General features: G+C 44.4%; 1 protein-coding gene across 5 annotated transcripts in view; it reads right to left on the reverse strand.

The window, feature by feature from the left end:
* Positions 1 to 6,436: 6,436 nt before the first annotated feature.
* Positions 6,437 to 17,603, reverse strand: part of PGBD2 (piggyBac transposable element derived 2) — a 43,736-nt gene continuing 32,569 nt past the window's right edge. For 2 of the 5 annotated variants that reach the window (XM_081035758.1, XM_081035761.1), the window contains 2 exons: positions 13,498 to 13,560; positions 9,082 to 11,655 (listed from right to left, as the gene is read on the reverse strand). In XM_081035758.1, the coding sequence (XP_080891884.1) occupies positions 9,940 to 10,512 (573 nt within the window). In that variant the 5' untranslated portion in view covers positions 10,513 to 11,655; positions 13,498 to 13,560 and the 3' untranslated portion in view covers positions 9,082 to 9,939. Of the gene's footprint in view, positions 11,656 to 13,497; positions 13,561 to 17,603 lie in introns of all 5 variants that reach the window. The other 3 variants (XM_081035759.1, XM_081035760.1, XM_081035757.1) reach the window with 3 other exon arrangements.

A 17,603-nucleotide genomic window follows, 5' to 3' on the forward strand; every position in this document is an offset into this window, starting at 1 on the left:
AGACCAGTATAATGGCATGTGTAGAACTCAGACTTTTCCCCAATTTATGAACAGCTTACATACTGATGCTTATATCTACGTGCTTCCTAAAAGTATACAAAAATCAAGCAATATTTCAGACTGAAGTCTTCTCTGAGACTTCCTTCTTTGAGTTCTAAAACAAACATGCAAATTGTGCATGGAAGAGTCATATTTAGATCCTAGAATATTTTCAAAAAGAAAATGAACTGTTTCAATGTTATTATGCAAGTGATGATGTTTTCTTCAATGTATTATTATTATTATTATTATTATTATTATTATTTTTAAATTAACAGTCTTCTTACAGTAGTAGCTTGCAAACCACTGTTCGATGAAACAGGGTAGGTGGAGAAGACCAGGCAATTTGTCAACATGAGATGTAATATGTCTGTTTTTATTACCTGAAAATTTCGGTTAAAAAAGTTAATTAAACACTTAAAATAGGTTTCAAGGTTTTACCAACTAAATTATAATCATTACAAACATAATCAGGTAGCCTGGAGTAAAATGAAAATTGGTTTGAGTAACTGAATCAGACAAGAAAAACAAGTAAACTACAAGGCAGAATGTCTGAGAAAACATATAGAGAAATACCAATGGTTCAGTATTTCGCAGATTTAAAATAATAGGAATGAGGTCATCAAAATGGCGGTGTGAGGTGAGCCTCTGTAAAGCTCCCCTGGAATTTACAACTAATCGAACAACAATAACTCCACAAAGGACTCCCTGCACAGCAGACAGGCAAGATGAAGAGGCCCACTACTGAATATACCTAAAGGTGGGCAAATTGTGTGACCAGGGGAGGAGGAAAGGGAGAAGTGCGGAGACGGAGCCACTCGGGCGCAGGACGCAGACCTAGCTCAGTGCTCCGAGCTCGCTGCATCCCGGATCTTCCGCAGCTGCTGCGGGAGAGGGAAGAACTCGGACTGCTAGGGCTCCACTTACGGCCCACAGGGCTGAGGGGGCAGCATATAACACAGCTGAACCCAAGGCTCACGGCAGAGACCTCAGAGAAAAGACTGAGGGAAGAAGGCTGAAAACGGTGGTTTAAATCCCTCACTGCCGAGCGGAGAAAGGAAGCCTTAGGCACTGAGACTAGCTGCCCCCTTCCTACCCTCCCAGAGATTGTCCTGCCCCTACCTGCCCGGTGCTAGAAGCAGAACAGTGACAGGGTCAGATCAAAAGAACAGAATATTTGCTGTTCTGAGAACAGTGGACCGCAGACACAGATTCGCAGCCCAACTAGTTCCGGCAAAGGGGAGGGAGCTGTGGAAGCTGGACTGGCTGTAGTGGTGGTCGCCGCCATTGCTCTGGGCCACCTCTCACAACTCACCCCGCCCCTAGCCCCACCTCTCTGAGCAGATCCCTGCAGGAGTAAACAGAACTGCTGAAACATACGGGCTCTGAATCTGGTGCAGAAAGAGCTTTGGATCTTCAAAAGCTCTCCACATCCCCACAGGGACATGGCGCCCTATGACCCAGGTGAACTGTTAACAGAGGAGAAGCCTGTTTCCCAGGGAATCCCCCCATTGGGTGAGAAGCTGGAATAGTGCAGAGAAAACATAGCACTACTGTGTGAGAGAGGAAAAAAGAGGCTGCAGTTGGAGAGAAAATAAAACATTCTACCAACAAGTATTGGAAAACAAAAAAAAAGACCTCTTCCTATCAACCTGTTGCAGAAGCCACTCTTCTAGATGTCTAGGAAGAGAAATAATAAATCAGTAATTGCCATGAATAACCAAGGCAACAAGACAGCTCAGAAAGAAAGTGAAAACTCTCCAGATAAGGAACTTAAAGATATGGAAATATGTTACTTAAATGACAGAGAATTCAAGATTGCAGTTCTGAAAAAAACGAGGTGCAAGAAAACACAGAAAGGCAATTTAATGAACTCAGAAACACAATCAAAGAACATCATGAGCATTTTACGAATGAGATTGAAATTTTTTTTTATTATTATTATTATTTTTTATTAGTTTCAGGTGTACAAGACAAGGTAATACTTAGACGCCCACCATCTACATCCCTCACACTCTGAACCCCCCTCCCCCCACCCACCATCCCTCCGACCTCACACGCAGCCATCACATCACACACATAAAATCATAGTTGGCATTCATTAATGTTTAGCCTCTGGTGCACAACGCCAAGATCAGGCATCCACACCATCCCTGAGGTGGTCTCCCAAATAGGACGCATGCCCATCGGATACCCAACAAAACCCCTACAACATTATTGAATAAGTTCCCCAAATTAATTTCCAGAAAACCCTGAGGCTATCTTGCGGCCACCAGCCGCCTCCCAATCCCTTCACCTTTCCCCTTATCCCCAATTCCCCGCCCCCCGCCGCCCTCGCCCATCTAACAACTCTCGGTTTTTTCTTTGTGTCCTCAAAACTGTCTCTGATCAGTTCATTCACATGTTCTTTTCTTTAGATTCCGCATATAAGTGAGATCATATGGTACTTGTCTTTCTCTTTCTGACTTATTTCACTTAACATAATGTTCTCTAGATCCATCCATGTTGTTGCAAATGATAAGATTTCTTTCTTCTTTATGGCTGCGTAATACTCCATTGTATAAATGTACCACAGCTTCTTAATCCAGTCATCTACCGATGGGCATTTCGGTTGTTTCCATGTCTTGGCTATTGTGTAAAGTGCTGCAATAAACATAGGACTGCATACTGATTTTTGAATTGGAGTTTTGGATTTCTCTGGGTAGTTGCCTAGGAGTGGAATTACTGGATCATAGGGTAGTTCCATTTTCAGATTGCTGAGGTACCTCCATACTGTTTTCCATAGTGGCTGCACTAATCTGCAATCCCACCAACAGTGCACTAGCGTTCCCTTTTCTCCACATCCGCGCCAGCATTTGTTGTTTGTTGATTTATTGATGATAGCCATTTTGACTGGAGTGAGGTGGTATCTCATTGTGGTTTTTATTTGCATTTCTCTGATGGTTAGTGAGGTTGAGCATTTCTTCATATGTCTTCATGCCTTCTGTACGTCCTTTATAGAAAAATGTCTCCTCAAGTCCTCTGCCCATTTTTTAATTGGGTTGTTTGTTTTTTTGGAGTTGAGTTGAGTAAGTTTTTTATAGATTTGTGATATTAATCCCTTATCAGATATATCATTGGCAAATATCTTTTCCCATTCAGTAGGATCCCTTTTTGTTTTATTGATGGTTTCCTTTGCTGTGAAAAAGCTTTTTAGTTTGATGTAATCCCACATGTTTATTTTTTCTCTTACTTCCCTCGCGCGAGGGGATATATCAGTGAAAATCTTACTCCGGGTAATGTCCATGAAGTTTCTTCCTATATTTTCTTCTAGATATTTCATGGTTTCAGATCTTACATTTAAGTCTTTAAGCCATTTTGAATTTATTTTTGTATATGGTGTAAGGAGGTGGTCCAGCTTCATTTTCTTGCATGTGTCTGTCCAGGTTTCCCAACACCACTTATTGAACAGACTGTCTTTACCCCATCGTACATTCTTGCTTCCATTGTCGTAGATTAGATGGGCATATAGGCATGGATTTACTTCTGGACTCTCTATTCTGTTCCCTTGATCTATGTGTCTATTTTTATGCCAGTACCATGCTGTTTTGATTACTGTAGCCTTGTAGTATAGTTTGAAATCAGGTATCGTTATACCTCCCACTTTGTTCTTATTTCTCAAGATTGCTGAGGCTAATCCGGGGTCTTTTATGGTCCCATATAAATTTTAGGATTATATGTTCTATTTCTGTTAAAAACGTCGTTGGTAGTTTGATAGGAATTGCGTTGAATATGTATATTGCCTTAGGCAGTATGGACATTTGAACTATATTAATTCTTCCTATCCATGAACATGGAATGTGTTTCCATCTATTTATGTCTTCTTTGATTTCTTTCTTCAGTGTCGTATAATTTTCTGAGTACAGATCTTTTACATTATTGGTTAGATTTATTCCCAGATATTTTATAGTCTTTGGAGCAATTGTAAATGGAATTGTTTTTTTTAATTTCTCCTTCTCATATTTTATCATTGGTATATACAAATGCAACTGATTTCCGAATATTAATTTTATATCCTGCTACTTTACTAAATTCATCTATCAGTTTTAATAGTTTCTTGGTGGAGTCTGTAGGGTTCTCTCTACATAGTATCATATCATCTGCATATAGTGATAATTTTACTTCCTCCTTACCAATTTGGATGCCTTTTATTTCTTTCTCTTGTTTGATTGCTGTGGCTAGAACTTCCAGCACTATGTTGAATAGAAGTGGAGAAAGTGGGCAACCTTGTCTTGTTCCTGATCTTAGGGGGAATGGTTTTAGCTTTTCCCCATTGAGTATGATGTTAGCTGTGGGTTTGTCATATATGGCCTTTATTATGTTAAGATATGATCCCTCTATTCCCACTTTCTTAAGGGTTTTTATCATAAAAGGTTGCTGTATTTTATCAAATGCTTTTTCTGCATCTATTGATATGATCATGTGATTTTTATTTTTCATTTTGTTAATGTGCTGTATCACATTAATTGATTTGCGGATGTTGAACCACCCTGCATACCAGGGATGAATCCCACTTGATCTTGGTGTATGATCTTTTTAATGTATTGCTGAATTCTGTTCGCTAATATTTTGTTGAGAATTTTTGCATCTATCTTCATTAGAGATATCGGCCTGTAGTTTTCTTTTTTTGTGGTGTCTTTGTCTGCTTTTGGGATCAGGGTGATAGTGGCTTCGTAAAAAGTGTTTGGGAGTCTTCCTTCCTTCTGGATTTTTTCTGCTCTGATCCTTATTATCTCCTTCCTTGTGCTCCCTTTGGGCTTATTTTGCTGTTCTTTTTCCAGATCCCTTAAGTGTGAAGATAAACTGTCAATTAGTGATGTTTCTTGTTTCTTTAGGTATGCCTGCAGTGCTATGAACTTCCCTCTTAGAACTGCTTTCGCAGCATCCCATAGATTTTGAGTCGTCGTGTTCTCATTCTCATTTGTCTCGAGATATCTTTTGATTTCTTCTTTGATCTGCTGCTTGACCCATTCATTATTTAGTAACATGTTATTCAGCTTCCATGAATTGGTGTGTTTTCCTGTTTTTTTTTCCCTGTAGTTCATTTCTAATTTCATAGCACTGTGATCAGAGAAGACAATAGGCATGATTTCAATTTTCTTAAATTTATCAAGGCTTGTTTTGTGTCCTAACATATGATCTATCTTGGAAAATGTTCCATGTGCACTTGGGAAGAACGTGTATTCTGCAGCATTGGGGTGAAATGCTCTGAAAATATCAATTAAATCCAACTGCTCCAAAGTATCATTTAAGGCTGTTGTTTCCATATTGATTTTCTGTCTGGAGGACCTGTCCCTTGTTGTCAGAGGTGTGTTGAAGTCCCCTACTATGATAGTGTGCTGTTGATCTCTGTCTTTATGTCCATCAGTACCTGCTTTATATATTTAGGTGCGCCTATGTTAGGTGCATAGATGTTTACTAGGGTTATGTCCTCTTGTCGGATTGATCCCTTTATTATTATATAGTGCCCATCTTTGTCTTTTAATACGTTCTTCATTTTAAAGTCTATTTTGTCAGATATAAGTATTGCAACTCCAGCTTTTTTCTCGCTTCCATTTGCATGAAATATCTTACTCCAACCTTTCACTTTCAGCCTGTGTGTGTCTTTTGATCTGAGATGAGTCTCTTGTATGCAGCATATACAAGGGTCTTGCTTCCTTATCCACTCAGCCACCCTATGTCTCTTAATTGGAGCATTTAATCCGTTTACATTTAAAGTGATTGTTGATAGGTACATAGTTATTGCCATTTTTAAATTTGTAGTAAATTGTTTTCAACTTTCTTCTATTTACAGAAGTCCTTTTAGTATTTCTTGCAATGCTGGCTTGGTTGTAATAAATTCTTTCAGTTTGTTCTTTTCTGGGAAGCTCTTTATCTCTCCATCAACTTTAAATGATAGCCTTGCTGGATAAAGCAATCTAGGTTGTAGGCCTTTGTGTTCCATCACTTTGAGTATCTCCTGCCACTCCCTCCTGGCCTTCAATGTTTCTGTAGAAAAGTCATTTGATAGCCTTATGGGAGTTCCCTTGTACGTAATCTTCTGCCTTTCTCTTGCTGCTTTTAAGATTCTCTCTTTGTCTTTAAGCTTTGCCATTTTAACTGTAATGTGTCTTGGTGTGGGCCTGTTTGGGTTTATCCTGGTTGGAACTCTCTGCACTTCCTGGGCTTGTATGTTAGTTTCCTTCATCAGGTTAGGGAAGTTTTTGGACATTATTACCTCAAATATGTTCTCAATCCCTTGCTTCCTCTCTTCGCCTTCTGGTATTCCTATGATGCACATGTTGTTGCGCTTGATGTTATCCCAGAAGTCTCTTAACCCATCTTCATTGTTTTTTTATTCTTTTTTCTTTCTGTTGTTCAGTTTGAGTGATCTCTTCTAACTTGTCTTCTAAGTCACTGATTCGATCCTCTGCTTCATCTAACCTGCTGGTCATTCCTTCAAGTGAGTTCTTAATTTCGGTAATTGTGTTCTTTAGTTCTAGCTGGTTGTTCGTTAAGATTTCTACATCCTTTTTTAGTTCTAACTGGTTGTTCTTTATGATTTCTATATCCTTCTTTATGTCTTCTCTAAGCTCCTTAAACATTTTTATCACCAGTGTTCTGAACTCTGTCTCTGACAGGTTGGTTACCTCTGCTTCATTTGGTTCCAGTTGTGGAGGTTTCTTCTGTTCTTTTAATTGGGACATGTTTCTTTGTCTTCCCATTCCGACTGACTCTCTGTGTTTGCTTTGATGTAGTAGGAAGATCCCCTAGAGCTCTTAGTTCTTGCTGGGTTATCTTATGTATTATGTTTCCTTTATATTTGACTTGGACTACTTCGTTCTTCTCCTCTGCATGTGCTCCACAGGTGGTTCGTGTGTTTAGTATATTGTCCTGTTCAAGAAGAACTTTAATTGCTTTTTGCTTGTGAGTAAGTGGGTTTAACTCCTAGGCCGTCTAGTTGGCCTAGGAGCTCTGCCCACCGCAGGGTGTTCTGCTGGGTGAGGGTTGGCCACTTAAATGAGGTTTGGCCTCTATGGGCTCTTGTGCCTTCAGAGAATTCCCTCTGGGTGTGTGACTTGTTGGTCAAACCCAGTAGTACTCTGGTTGGTCCAGAGTTGGCTTCTGGATATGTTGAATCTTGTGCCTCTTAAGCTGGGCCCTGTTAGGGCAGTTTCAGCACAAATCAAGTTACCAAGTACAACAACAACAACAACAACAAAGAAAACAAATCAAGTACATTCACATGTAAAATACAACCGACAATCCCCACTCAACATAGGCAAAGATATCAAAGGAATAAAGGCAGAACAAAGCAAATCACAACAAGCAGAAAAAAAAAAAAAACACCAAGCAAAGCAAAACAGAAAGCAGCACCAGTCTTGGCTTAAGCCCACCAAGTAATCTCCAGGTTGTCCTCCGCTGTGCCAAAGAGTTCCCTGCCTATTGCGCAGGCAGCGCTGGTCACCTGGTGCCCAGAGTGAATTTGGGAGTGTAGATTTAAATGCGAGGGGCCGAGGGGTCTGGATGACAGTTTTCAGAGAGACCGTGCAGTTTCTGTCCTTTCCTGCACAAATGCACGCTGAGAGTAGCTCCACCAGCCCTGTGCCCAGTACTCCTGAGTCTTAGGGCCCTCCTTCCGTGGGTGTGTGGTAGGGGGCGGGCTCTAAGTTGCTGAAAGCTGAGAGGTACGTCTGCCACTTACTGCTGAACTCAGGGATTGCTTCCGCGGTTGCCCTTGCCCCGCCCCAGGCCAGCCAGAGAGGGTGGGGGCTGGGGATAGAGGGGTCTTCTCTCTCCCAGGCCAGCCACGTCACACTCCTCCCGCAGGCCCGAAAAGGTGGTGGCTGGGGGTGTGGGAGTCTCCTCTCTCCTTGTCCAGCAAAAATCCCCTCCTCCCAGCCTCTTCCGAAGGTCAGAGCTGGCTGCCAACCTTCCCAGCGCCTGAGCACAGACGCCCCTCTGTAATCTGACACTACTCCTCAGTTCAGGAGTCAGTTTAAGTCTCTGGAAGGGCAAGGGGAGGATTCGAAAAGCGCGGTGAGGGGCTCAGGTGTGGCGTCTGAGTTCTTTGTCTGCCCTGGGGCCCACGAGCTGCCCGCTCCGGCGGGAGCGATCAGCTGTGGGACGCAGGGAAAGAGCCCACTTCCTGGACCCTGCCCTCTCCGCTGCACCCTGGGCTCCCGTGGGACTCTAGAGCCCCGGGTGCTGCCTGCCGCTGCTGCTGTGGGCACGTTGCAGGGCTGCGGCTCTACCGTGGGGGGTGGGGAGAGCGCAGCGCATTTCCTCTTGCCCTCCTCGCTCCTCCCCTGCTTGCCCAACTAGCGCACCCCAAAGCAAACCTTCCTCGAGTCTCCGCTCCGTCCTGAGATTCGCGCAGCGGTTGCCGTCAGGCCCGGGCTCTTCCACGAGTCTGCGCTCCGTCCTGGGCGCCGCTCAGGCGGTCACCGGCCGGCCGTGGGGGGGGAGCGTGCTTCCACTTCGCTGTCCTGCCTCCTTCCCTGCTTGCAATCAGCGCTCACCTTCAGGTAATTCCTCCACGAGTCTCCCCGCTGTTCTTCAAGTAATCCTTCCACGAGTCTCTTAGGAGTCTCTTAGCTGTTATGCGTGATGAGCAAAGAGTTGTTTGATGGGTTATATGTCCCGTTTGTAATAAGATCCGGAGGAGAACTCAGAAAATGTGCCCCGCTGCCGCCATTCCTATGACGTCACTCCTGAGATTGAAATTCTAAAAAAAGAACTAAATGGAATTTCTGGAGATTCAGAACTCAATAGAAGAAATTAAGAATGAAATACCAGCTTAGGTAGTAGAGTTGACCGATGGAAGACAGAATCAGTGACATCGAAGATAGAAACCTGGAAAATACACAGATGGGAGAAGAAAGAGACTTGAGGCGTAAAAGAAATGAAAGAACTCTACAAGAACTTTCTGACTCCATCAGAAAGAGCAATATAAGAATAATGGGCATACCAGAAGGAGAAGAAAGAGAGAAGGGAACAGAGAATATATTCAAACAAATTGTTGTGAGGCCAATGCTCCTTTTTAATCTGTGCTGTTACAGAAAATCCTTTCCCAAATAAAGATATTCAACATGCTTTCTTTGATTTCTGATAGGTCCAAATTTTTACATGTATTTATTTTATTATTCTGAAATATATTCCACTAGGTTTTCCAACATAAAATATTTTCTATATTTCAACACTTTCCCCCAAACTTCAGGAACTTACAAACGTAGAATTTAAATTAAAAATACACATATATATATAATTTTTAGTAAGTAATGGAAATCATCCATTTGGAGGTAAAAAAATAGATCCTTACCTCACACTACTTATAAAATGGATTCGACATCAATATATGTATGTTGGGAAGATATTTTTATCAAGAAAATGCAAACTACAAATCTAGGCATCTGGATAAACAAGGCAGCTTATGTATGCCTGGACAGTTTGCTAGCATTGGGTTAAAGTAAAATAAATATGATTAAGATATCCTTCATTATATTGATACAACAATACATAATACGTACTACTGCTTATGTCTGAGATTATAACCAACAGCACACAATTGTAGAACCTTTTCACTATTCATGAAAGTTTCTCTAAAGGAGTTGGTTACTCTGGATTGTCCTTACCAGAACTCAGCTATACCCCAAAGCAAGATTTTTTTTTAAGTAAAAAGGGGCCCATAAGTTGAAATAAATAAGAGTATAAAATACAGATTTACAAACACGATTACTAACAAACATTAATTACATGTAGGTATAATAGAAGACAACAGAAAGGTGACTGTCGTTAGGTGGGGAGAAAACGACTGGTGATTCGTCAGGGGTTCAGGTCTTTTTTCAAACAGAAGTGGCACCGGGGCCTCTCGCCTACGTGTCACCGGACATGGTACTCCCGGAAGAACTTGGCATGCACGCACTTCTGGCACTTGTCGCAGCGGGTGTTGGTCTGCGAGTGGCAGAGGGCGCAGCGCGTCCTCCTGTCCTGGTGCACGATCCAGTGGCCCACCATGTCGAAGCGGCTCTCGGTGTCCAGCCGCCGGTTCCGCCTGCCCTGGGACAACGTGTGGGCGTTGCTCTCCAGGTACACGCAGGCCACGTACCTGCGGAAGGCCAGGAGGTCCACGTGCGCTTCGCGGCAACAGATCCTGTGCAGCTGCCACGCGTTGTTGAGGGCCGCATCCAGCACGTAGGCCATGAAGCTAGAGTACCACTTCGTGCCTCGCACCTTCACTTTGTACCTGGCCATGTTGTGATCCAGGCGGCCCACGCCGCCTGCCTTGTCTTGGTACAGCCTCGGCAGGGATGGCTGGCGGGCCTGGCCGCGTGCTCCCATGGGCGCTATGCCCGCGGCGTTGGAGCAGATGTCCAGCACGCTGCCGTCGTGCCAGCGGCATACAATGACCTCCTCACGCTCGTCCACTTTGTAGTCAAACGAGCCCCTCCTCATTTTCTTCAGCTCTCTCGGCTCTTTAAGGGGACATTGCTCAGTTCTGTATTCATGTAGTTCCTGTGGCCTTCACCCCCTTTTTCCTCAAGATGGACATCAGTTTTACACTCGTGAAAACCTTGTCAAAAACTATGTGGTAGGGTAGACAGCCGCGCTCCCGCAGAGCATCCGCAAACTTGAGCAGCATGCTGGCGCCCAGATCCAGGCCACGTGCCGGCCTCGTGAACAGAGTGGCCTGTGACAGCTCGAACCATACCAGGTAGCCATTGCTGGTGGTGCCGCACCACACCTTGCAACCAAGTGGCGCTGACTTGGCCGCAGGTAGCCTGGGCCCCCGAGGCCCGAAGTACTCACACAGTGACTCGCCAAAGCTGTAGAACTCCTCCAAGGGCGCGTGCTGTCGGAAATTTTGATTCATTCGGTCGATGAGAGGCCGCACTTTGGAGAACCTGACGCTGGCATCCAGCTCATGGTTGTCTAAAAAATGCAGGTATGAGAAGATCAGTTCAAATCGGTCCCTTCTAATTGCATCAGCCACAACGGTGATGTGAGTCTGGAGACGTTTCCCAGAACATCCTTCTCCTTGGGTAGGACACATACCCACTCAGAATCAAAACGCCCAAAACACACTTCAGTTCCTGGGCCGTGACACCCAGACTCACGTTTTTCTGCTGGGCATAACGATTGGTTTCATTAACAATAAAATTAATCATTCCTTCATCAAAAAACAACTCAAACAGGCCTACAGGACTCAGTTCCTGGCTCTTGAGATCATCCATATGGGGGTCTGACGCTGTCCAACTTCTGAAGTCCGGGTGGATGTCCCTCTTGGTCCAGAGTGGCAACGCTGCCACTGCTGCCTCCTTCCTCGTGGCTGCCCGAGGCTGCACGTCATCATCTGGCCCAGGGCCATCATCCTCGGGCACCACAGAGGCATGCAGTACGCTGCCAGGCAGCGGACCACCTCGCTGGCCATCCTCATCCCCCGAGTCCTCGTCAGTGAAGTCACCGGTCGCACTGTCAGGTGGGGCAATAAAGATCTCCTCCCTGCCAGGGTCGGACCCCTCCTCCAGAGCCTTGAGAAGCTCCAGCAGCTTTGTGGACTTCAGCTTGGAGCCGGTGCCTCTCACAGCAGTGAGGCCACTGCAAGACAGCAAACAGAACAGGGAGAAGTCATGTAGGAGAGGTGATGCTTCAGTGAGGTGGGTCTCCCGTTGCAAAGCACCTGCGCTTCAACAGCATATCAAACGGCATCCCCAAGCAATGCCAGGCAAGTGAATTTTCCACCCAAACACAGATTAAAACTATTTTAATGATGGGAAGCATTCTAAAGAGGCATTCCATACTTCCTTTCCTCCTGAATAGAGAATCCCCTCCAGAAGTGAACCCAGGTGCCACCGTCATCACCCAAATAACAGTAACCACTTACAGGAAGCCTGGGCCACCTGACTCAGTGGCCCCAGAGGCCTGCTTCTTGCTCTGTCTTACCTGTCCCTTCCCTTTCTCTTACTCATTTGGCAAAAAGTTGACTCGCTTCCCAAATTCTGAAACACTGTCAGCAGCCACACTCAGGACCTGAGCAGTCCCAGGCAGACCTTCAGATGGCTCTCCAATACGAGGTATGGAGGCATACTGACTGCGATTCAGAATCTAACACATTTGGGACCCATGGAAACCTTGGGCACATGGTAACTAAATGAACGGCAGGAGCTATTTCATGGGCAGGCACCACCCAGAAACTGGCAGTGGGCTCCCTGCACTCCTACCTGCTCAGGGTCTGTTCTAACTGCAGGAGACAGTGACAGATCGACAAGCTAGTGGCCCTGAAGAGTGGCATCAGGTGCTGATGAGGTCCACCCTGGACAGGGATGGAGAACACAGCCAAGGAGCAGGACTGGGGGTGCTACTGCACGAAGATGGTAAGTGAAGCTCAAGGGGCAGATGGCCTGAAAGTAAGGGAGTGGCCTAGCAGATAGCTGGGGACAGGGTATTGCAAACAGAACAAAGAACTATAGGCACAAGGCCCTGAGCCTGAGAGGACTTGAAATCCATGAACAGAAAGAACGCCAGTGAGGCACAGGTGCAGTGAGGGAAGCAGAGCTGAGGCAGCCAGCTGGGCCCACAGGGCTCCAGAGGTCCTCATCAGTACACTGGTTGTACGCAGCGATCACAGGGAGCCTGCAGGGATGTAGGGGGTCACATACTCACTCTGGCAGAGAGAATGGGCTGGACGGGGAAGGTTGGCATACTGCTGCCCTGTGCATACTCGTACTTCCAGCCTGATTTCCATGTGCAAGCAGAGGGAGAATGAGGCTTTAGCACAGAGGCTGAGCCTCTGGAGTTCAGGTCACATTAAAGATCCCCTCCAAACTTACTTCCCGGACACTGGCTCCATCAGTCCCCATGCTGGAGGCATGGCCCAGGTCTGACCTCTGGGGCAGAAAGGTGTTCTTCAGGTTCTGCATGGCCAGGAAGAGGGCCAGCCCTCAGGAGAGGAAACCTGAAATCCTCCCATGGGTCACTTGCACTGAGATTGATTCTCAGAGTAGCAGCACCTTCACGCCTCCTCCAGCCTTGCCCACTTCCCAGCAGCAGGTCCAGGGCTGCCCAGCCAGAACCTGCCAATGTCACTATCAGAGCTGCTGCTCGTCCCGTGGCCTCCAAACCTCTGCACATAGGGTGGGAGAGCACGCAGGGACTGAGGTGGCCCTTGGGCACTGGCTTCTGTTTTAAAAGTAAAACACATTTCTGATCAAGTGTATACACAGCAGCTTCACAGCTATGCCCCTGCCACATACTCCCTGTCTACCTCGTCTTTTCTTTAATCATCTCCCTTCCCTGCTCTTTCTTCCTTCTTTTTGCTTCCAAGACACAAAGAACTTAGTGAGGCTGGTAGGATAAAGGGCTGAAAGCATCATGGGCATGGCCTTTCAGAAACAAGGCTTAAATGCCTGCATGAAGCCTCCCATCAAACAGCACTCCTACCTTGATGATGAAGCCATGATGAGCTGGGAACCCTGGTTTGTCTTGATAACAAAGTCTAGGAATCTGGAAGACAACAGAAGACGATTTTTAAAAATTGTACGTTTATTAGCAAGGCAGTAAGATCTTCTCTACCATTTAAGGGGCAACATCTCTAGCTTAAGGTTCACCTCCAACCAGAGGGAAATGAATCGATGACACACAAGAAATGGTGTCTAGTTGACTGGCTAATGAGAAGGAAGAAGGACAAGATCCTTCATGTCACACCTCACCACAGAATACATTCCAGAGCAGGGTTTCCACCACCAGAACTGGCATTTGGGGCTGGATGAGTGTTTGCTGTAGCAGGCTGTGTGTTACGAGATGTGTAACAGTACCCCAGGCCTCTACCACTAATACCAAAAGAACACTCACCTCCCTCACTATGAAAACCAAAAATGTTTCCAGGCATGGCCGATTGTCCCGTGGGGACAAAACACAACCTGGTTGACAACTACTGCTCCAGATCAGTGGTCCAATAGAACTTCCTGACAAGAAAAATGTTCCACACCAACACTGTCCAGTATGGCTGCCACCTGCCACCATGGTTATTAAGCACTTGGTACATGACCAATGTGACTGACAAACTGAATGTTTAATTTTATGTAACTTCAATTAACTTTAATTTAAATAGTGACATGTGGCTGGCTGGTGGCTACTGTATTAGACAGTGAAGTCCTAGATGTATTAAGAACCTACTGTGAAAAAGCAGAACTATTAAACTTTTAAAGTATACAGATTGTGATAAAAAGATACAGTGAATGTTTAAACTTAAAAAAAAATATATTACTGTAAAAGACACATTGCCATTAATCCCCCCAAAATATTCCCTCTCACTTCAAACACACTTTTCCCATCATTCTTGCCACTTTCTGAAGCAGTTCTGGAAGTCCTCTGTAGTGTCTTTAGTTGTGCTGTCGTGGCTGCCTCAGTGTCATGAATCCATTCAAAATATTTACCTTTCATGGTCATTTTGATTTGGGGGAAGAGCCAGAAGTCGTACAGTGCCAGATCCAGTGAATAAGGTGGATGAGGACACACCAAATGTTTTTATTTGACAGAAATTGCCATATACCAGCAGCGATGCGTGACACAGAGCACTGTCATGATGGAGGATAATTTACAGCACACTTTAAAACACTTTTCAACCATAGCTCACACCTGACTGACTGCACCGAACAAACTGAAACTTGTCACACACTGTTACTAAGGTTCGAGGTGCCACTTCCCATATTGAAAATCCCTGCCTTTGCACTGGATGGCACACAGCAGCAGCATTCACCATATGTTTTGATCACAACAGAAAGGCTCCATGTTACACATCACTTCTGGTATTGAGACAGGTTAGTTAGTATGGTTGCTAGGTAGACAGGGGTTCCCTGGTGGAAAAAACAAAAAAGCAGCCATATCCTGAAACTTCAGGTCCTGAAATGTCTCCTTCCAGACAAAGGAGCAGATCTAATAGATAGGAATGGTTTGATTCATTAATCCCTTCAGAATGGGCAAACAGGACAAACCTAATAGATGAATTCCATTAGAAGGCTCCAGCCCCTTTCCCCAAGCAGGGAACGGAAGGTATAAAAGTAAGAGCTTTTGCCTCAGTCACTAGGCACCTCCATTCAGGACCCCCTCCTCCTCGAGAGCTGCAACCTCTTCTCCTGCCTCTAATAAACTATCTTCCTTTACAACTCCTTGCCTCTCCCTGATCAGTATGTCCGTTCTTCGGTTTCACAAGATACAATCCTGGCCCACATCCAGAAACCGGTCGACAGATCCAACATCATTTATATAATTTGGGGACTCACAGAAAAATATTCCTACTTCAGTATGATAATTTCTGTCAAATAAAAACATTATGATGTGTCCTCATCCATCTTATTCACCAGATTTGACACCGTATGACTTCTGGCTCTTCCCCAAAGTCAAAATGATCAAGAAAGGTAAATGTTTTGAATCGATTCCGGACATCGAGGCAGCCATGACAGCGTAACTAAAGACACTCACAAAAGAGGACTTCCAGAACTGCTTCAGAAAGTGGCAGGAGAGATGGAAGTATTTGAAGAAAGGGGAGTATTTTGAGGGGGATTAAGGGCAATGTGTGCTTTACTGTAATAATCTTTCTAAACATTCACCATTATTTTTTTTTATCACAGCTCATATTAACGACCACAGAATAAAGAAGCCCTTCTTGTAGATAACGTAAGGACTTGACAATGGATATATTTAACTACATCAAACTTCCAGCAAGTCTGTTGCAGGTAGTCCCTAAGATGGCCCTCAAAGCTCCTGACCTCCTAGTACTTATGCCCTGTGTAATCTTTTTCCCTGGAGTAAACTGGACCTCGTGACTTATTTCTAACAAACAAATATGGAGAAAGTGATGAGATGTCTCTTCTGAGATTAGGCTACAAATAGACAGGGACTTGTATCTTGTGCGCACTAGCTCTCCTGCCCCCTCTTTCACTGACGGTAAGGAAAGCCAGCTACAATGCTGTGAACCATTCAAGGGAAAGGCCCATTGGTAAGAGGCTGGAGAGGTCCCTGGCCAGGAGCCAGAGGGCACTGAGCCCTCAGTCTAACAACTCACAATGAATTGAAGCCTGAGGAACACTCCTTCCCAGTCACACCCCCAGAGGAGACCACAGACCCGGCTGACAGTTCGCAACCTCAACAGACACTGAGCCACTGGAACTCTGCTAAGTCACAACTGGATTCCTATCTGGCAGAAACTGAGCGATAACAAGTGTTTATTGTTTTAAGCTTCTAAATTGCGGGGTAATTTGTGATGCAGCAAAAGGTAATTAATGTAACATCTATAGAACAAAGCACCAAAAACAACAGTCAAAGCTATAGCTGTCACCAGTATCCAGAACATATAGAGAATTCCTACAAAACAATGAGGAAAAGATAAAGAACCCTAACAGGCAAGTTTGTTAGCCAGCATTCACCCTGAGGAGCTCTCATAAACCCTGGTGATACTGAGCTTCCATTCTGAGGACGACACAGAACGTAGAGACTAGAGGAGACTAGAAACAGACCTACATGAAGGGCTGATAATAAACAGGACTGCATAAAGACCCTGCAAAATGCTGCACCAGGATAGAAGGGTGAACAACAAATAATCCCACTGCACACAAGTGGCCAGCCAGTAAACATGCTGACTTAACCTTACCACTGCAAGTGTATGTGTGGGGGGGAATACTAAAAATTTTTAACAATGAAGATTTATGAGGTCAAGTCACAGTTCTCAGTGGTCCCAATAACCTCAAGGGAAAATTTTAATGGAAAATGACCTTTACTGGTAGTGCCCCTCAGGGGAACAGTAGAGACAAACAAAACTCTCAGGAGGACTATATCCCAAACAAAACTTGAGAGAACTCCACTGATAACAGTTCCAAAAAACATAAACTGATAATCAGGAGATAAAAAATGAAAGTCACAAAATAAACAAGGAAACAAGGCACCACGGGAGCCAGCAGAAACAATACACAGCAGAATCAGACCCACAGACTCTAGATACTATAAATACTAGAACAAGAATATAAAGTAAGTATATTCAATAAGTTACAAGAAACAGTGTGAATAAGAAGCAATAAATAAATAAACTATAGTTAAAAAGAACCAAATAAAAATTTTTAAAAAACAAAAAACCTAGCAGCAAATAAAACAAGCCAGAAAAACCATGAAGGAAAATAAACAAAGACCTAAAAACAGAACCACAACAAAAAAAATCAAGTCACCCAGAAGCTCTAAAACAACTCTGTAGGACCTCTGAAAACACCCAAAGGTTTATAGCAACCAAGTAAATGTTCAATCAATAAAAAGCGATCTTTGCCACGTCTGTGCAAGGAAACTAATTCATAGCCCCACCCACTGCTAAATACTGCCTTCAGCATGCTTGACCAGAAAACCTAACCAATGCACACAGTAAACTTCACAGCCCATCCTACAGTTGCACTTACAGTGGCATTTAGCAGAACATAACCATCTGTACAGCAAAACTGGTGGTCCCATCTGGCCATGTAATTCAGTGCATAGTCCAACCTGTTTGGGTCCCCAAACGACAAGCC

Source organism: Rhinolophus hipposideros (genome assembly GCF_964194185.1).
Source record: "Rhinolophus hipposideros genome assembly, chromosome: 23".
Classification (NCBI taxonomy): Eukaryota; Metazoa; Chordata; class Mammalia; order Chiroptera; family Rhinolophidae; genus Rhinolophus; species Rhinolophus hipposideros.